Raw genomic sequence first — 5,000 nt, 5'->3', positions numbered from 1 at the left:
TTTTTTTTTTTTTTTTCGTCTGCACTCCATGTTAACTTGAGTCCGTTTAAGAAGGGTTTATATCTAAAAATATCAATCTTGGAAAGTTTGTATGACACTAAAGGGTAAAATGTGGTAAGGTATTGTGGTATAGTATAGGTATATTAAACATTACACCCATCCACACACCCACACACACACACACCCACCCACCCACCCACACACACACACACACACACACACACACACACACACACACACACACACACACACACACACACATATGTACATACAGCCAAGACCCACAATTAAAACTGACCTTCACAGGAACGCAGATGAGGATGAGGAGAAGGTCAGCTGACGCAAGAGAAGCCAGGAAGACGTTTGTCGTGCTTTTCATCCTGCTGTATCTGTCAATTGAGAGAGAAGTGTGTTAAGCTGGCGATCAATCCTGAGAAAAGAGTGAATAAGTTTATCTTTAAAGTTTAGATAGATAGAAAGTTCTGATATTTTATATATGTTGAATGATTTGGCACTTTGAATATGCAGAGGGGTTTTATACGTTAGTTGATGTGGGATTTAATAGTGTAGATATGTATGAAATGTTTAACAATTTAGATAGTATTATAAGCATTTTTTTTTTTTTTTTTAAAGATTACTCTTTTTCTTTGACCAATTTGTGCTGTTCAATTATAATAGTAAAATTTACTCATGCATTGTATATCTAACTCGAAATGTTAATATTTTCTGTATCAAAGAAAGTGAGGTATTTGTTGCATATATATTGCAATGTGTATATCTCGTTATGCTTCAAAGTAAATATACATATATATATATATATATATATATATATATATATATATATATGTTCATATCTATATTTAGAACTATTTTTCCCCAGCCTCTATATCATAAAATTTATAAATCCATCGAAAATAATGATAAAGAAAATTATAATGTTGAAGATGATGACAAATGTAGAAAAGGAATGAATGAGTGTGAATATCTATACAATACAAGAGATATATTTATATTGCCGGAAATATATGTATTTCTGACGGATATGTATTCGAAACCAGTTAAATATATCTCCTGTATTGAGAAGATTCATACTTTTTCTACAAATGCTGATGATGAAGATGGTAATGCTGATGATGGTGATGGTGGCGATGATGATGGTGATGATGATATTAATGATGATGAGGATGAGGATGAGGATGGTGATGGTGGCGATGATGATGATGAAAATGATGATGATGTTGATGATGATGATGATGATGATGATGATGATGATGATGATGATGATGATGATGATGATGATGATAATCAGAAAATAAAACAAGTACAACAATTATAGATAAAAAGTAACTGGTGCAAAAATAAACTAAAAGAAAGAAAGAAAGAAAAAGAAGAAAAAGAAGAAGAAAAAAAAAAATTGCCCCACGTGGTCTGCTTACTCAAAGAACCGGAAATTGATTCACAGAATTCCTCGGCTGAGGCTTCAATAAATGTTTGGAAGTTTGTTCGCCATGTATACATATATATGAATGCATACATGTACACACACATACACACACCTGTGTGTGTGTGTGTATATATATATTTATATATATGAATATGTATATATACATATATAATAGTGGGACTGTCGCGATAGTCCAGTGGTTAGAGCACTGGACTCCGACCCTCGTGGTCCCAAGTTCTATGTACCCATATATATCTATATATGTCTACATCTATCTATATATGTATCCATATACGTTTATATATATATATATATATATATATATATATATCTATATCTATCTCTCTCTATATATGTATATATATATATATATATTTATATATATGTGTATATATATACATATGTATCATGTGTATGTATATATGTTTAAGTGTAAATATATATATACATATATATATATATATATATATATATATATATATATATAAAGGAATGTATATATGTACATATATAATATGTATGTGTATGTTTGTTTATACTAATATGTGTACATAAATGAATGAATATATGTATATATACATTTATAATATATATATATTTATATTATATATATAAATATTTACATTTAAATACACAAAAGTATCCCATTATAATCCCCTTCCCCCCCCCTCCCCCGCCAGAGCCATCCCTTCCCCCGTGCCATCCGGAGCAGCGAAACCGAAGCCGAGGCGTCGCTGGTCGAACATCCAGGGGATTAAGCGAATGCTGTTATGGCGTCACGATCCCGGCGGTCAATCACGGGGGTCGAGCCCGAAATAGGAACGTGGGCGGATTTTCTATTTCTGGGACGATTTGTCATTTTATGCGTCGTTTCAGTTATGTATATGTATATATATATATATATATATATATATATATATATATATATATATATATATTTAACCCAATGCCGTCGGGGAAAATTAACAAAAAATGGGGAAAATGCTGTGCCCATTTTCTATATTTTTGTGAAATGTCTGCTCATAGATGGCTCTGCTAGTGCTTAGCCACAAAGGAGTCAATTAGTAGACCTTGTGACCATACATGATTTGAATTGGCGGGAAAAACGTGTTTTTTACTAGTGCTATGGATATCGATGATGTTATTTTTATTATAAACATTATAATTATTATAATGTTTTTTAATATTAGTAACAGCAAAATAAGATAATGTAAAATATTTCGTAAATCAAAGAAAAGGGTGAACGGGCGAGACGGGCAGTACTCCTAACTGGCTCATTGGTGACTTAGTACAAGTATAGCCATCTATGTGTATAAACAATCAAACAAGTACTAACAGTGGGCAAAGCACGTGTCTACCCGTCGTACCCGTCGGCAAGGGGATATATATATATTTGTGTGTGTGTATCTATATCTATCTATCTATATATACATACACACATCTGTGTGTGTGTGTGTATGTGTGTGTGTTTGTGTGTGTGTGTTCGCACGCGCGCGTGTCCTGTTGACATCCTAGCGGTATAAAAATCAGAACATAATATTAATAACTAGATTTTGGAACTTTTGGGATTTGAGGCGAATTCTCTTCTGGCATATTTTCCTTTATTTTATTCTCCATTTTTCGGAATTTTGAGGCACACACCTACGTTTATCCTACGTTAATAATACACGATCACGCACACTCTCAGTTTGTCTATCTCTCTCTCTTTCTTTCGCGCTCTCACTCTCTCGCTTTCCTTCGCGCTCTCTCTCTCTCCTTCGCTCTCTCTCACTCTCTCTGTCACTCCTTCTATCAGTCTGTCTGGCTGTCTCTCTCACTCTGTCTTTCTTTCTCTCTCTATATATATATACATATACATACACACGCATACACACACACACATATATATGTGTGTGTGTGTGTGTGTGTGTGTGTGTGTGTGTGTGTGTGTGTGTGTGAGTGAGTGTATGTGTGTGTGTGTGTGTGTGTGTGTGTGTGCGTATAGGTGGCAATCATCAGGCATTATTGTCACTATCCACTCCTGTAGAGGTAGAATCAATGCCTGGACGAAAGAATGCGAGGAGCAAGCTGTTGCCCATGCAACAGGCTCCCTCTCTTCATATATGTGTATATGTATATATATATATATATGTATGTATGTATGTATGTATATTCATAGGAAAGCTCTTCACGACAAGTTTGATCGATCTGCACAAGCCACGACTTCCTCGGCCTCCTCCACCCACCCAGGCTCGAACAGAGACAACCTGGTGGGCAGGATTATCCTGCGGGAAACGAGCCAGGTGGCCGTATATCCTGAGTTGGCGATCACGGATTGTGCAAGTAACAGGTGCTGTGCCAGTCTCACAGTGCAACCGTTGGTTGGACACATGGTCCCGCCAACTATACCCCATGATCCGGCGCAAGGATCTGTTACAAAAGGCTTCAAGACGAGATTCCAAGGCACAAGATAGCGTCCAGGTTTTACTATCATAGAATGAAACTGACAGTATCAGGGCCTTGAAGACACGTCGCTTGGTCTTTCTGCACAGGTACCGGCATCTCCAAATACTTTTGTTGAGAGATGCCATGACTCCTGCTGCCAAGCCAATCCGTCTACTGACTTCCTGGTCTGGCAGCCCGGAGTCATGAACTGCACTACCGAGGTATATAAAGCTCTCTGTGACTTCGATGTTCTCACCGGAAGCATGTACTGACTGAACAGGATCCCTAGTAGGCCCCCCAAATCCTGGATCTTGGTCTTGGTCCATGGGACCTCTAGCCCCAGGGGCTTTGCTTCATTGCTAAATGCATCAAGAGCCGTCACTAGGGTTTCTATAGATTCAGAAAGAATAGCAATACTATCAGCAAAGTCAAGGTCTGTAACCTTGATATTGCCCAGAGTTGCTCCACAGTGACTTTGGACAGTAGCTCTACCTAGTATCCAGTCCATGCAAGTGTTGAAAAGTTTTGGTGCAAGAACACAGCCTTGCCTCACGCCTGAACTAACAGGGAAGAAGCTCGACAGGCCCCTACCACACTTTACAGCACTTCCAGTGCCAGTATACAGGCTTGCTATTAATCCAATAATCTTTGTTGAATTTCCTCTTAGTCTCAGGATCTTCTAGAGTGATTCACGGTGTACCGTATCAAACGCCTTCTTGAGGTCGATATAAGCTGTGAGCAGCCCATGGTCTAACTCACGACGGCGCTCTACAATGACTCGGAGCGCCAGGATGCGGTCTATTGTGGACTTAACAGGAGTGAATCCAGATTGCTCCGGCCTCTGGTGCCTCAGCTGGTGGCCTCTGATACGTCTAAGAAGGATGTGTACGAGTACCTTGCCTGGTATACTGAGTAGTGTAAAGCCTTGGTAATTACTGCAGTCCCACCGATCCCCTTTCCCCTTCCAGAGAGGGATGACCACACCCCTCAGCAGGTCAGGGGGAATAGTACTAGTCTGCCAGATGGCAGACAGGACAGCATGCAAGCCCCTTGCCAACCACCAGAAGCAGGAGCAGCCACGATGTCTCCAGCATTCATATCTCGGCCATCACTTAAGGACAGAGTCACACGA

General features: G+C 38.7%; 1 protein-coding gene across 1 annotated transcript in view; it reads right to left on the bottom strand.

The window, feature by feature from the left end:
• LOC125034036 (gastrin/cholecystokinin type B receptor-like) overlaps window positions 1-5,000 on the bottom strand; it is a 175,419-nt gene that overhangs the window by 126,156 nt on the left and 44,263 nt on the right. The window contains exon 3 of the mRNA XM_047625677.1: window positions 299-389. Within this exon, the coding sequence (XP_047481633.1) occupies window positions 299-389 (91 nt within the window). The remainder of the gene's footprint in view (window positions 1-298; window positions 390-5,000) is intronic.

Source organism: Penaeus chinensis, chromosome 17 (genome assembly GCF_019202785.1).
Source record: "Penaeus chinensis breed Huanghai No. 1 chromosome 17, ASM1920278v2, whole genome shotgun sequence".
NCBI classification, from domain to species: Eukaryota; Metazoa; Arthropoda; class Malacostraca; order Decapoda; family Penaeidae; genus Penaeus; species Penaeus chinensis.
The sequence above is the reverse complement of the archived record's forward strand: the minus strand, read 5'-3'. Positions and strand labels throughout refer to the sequence as shown.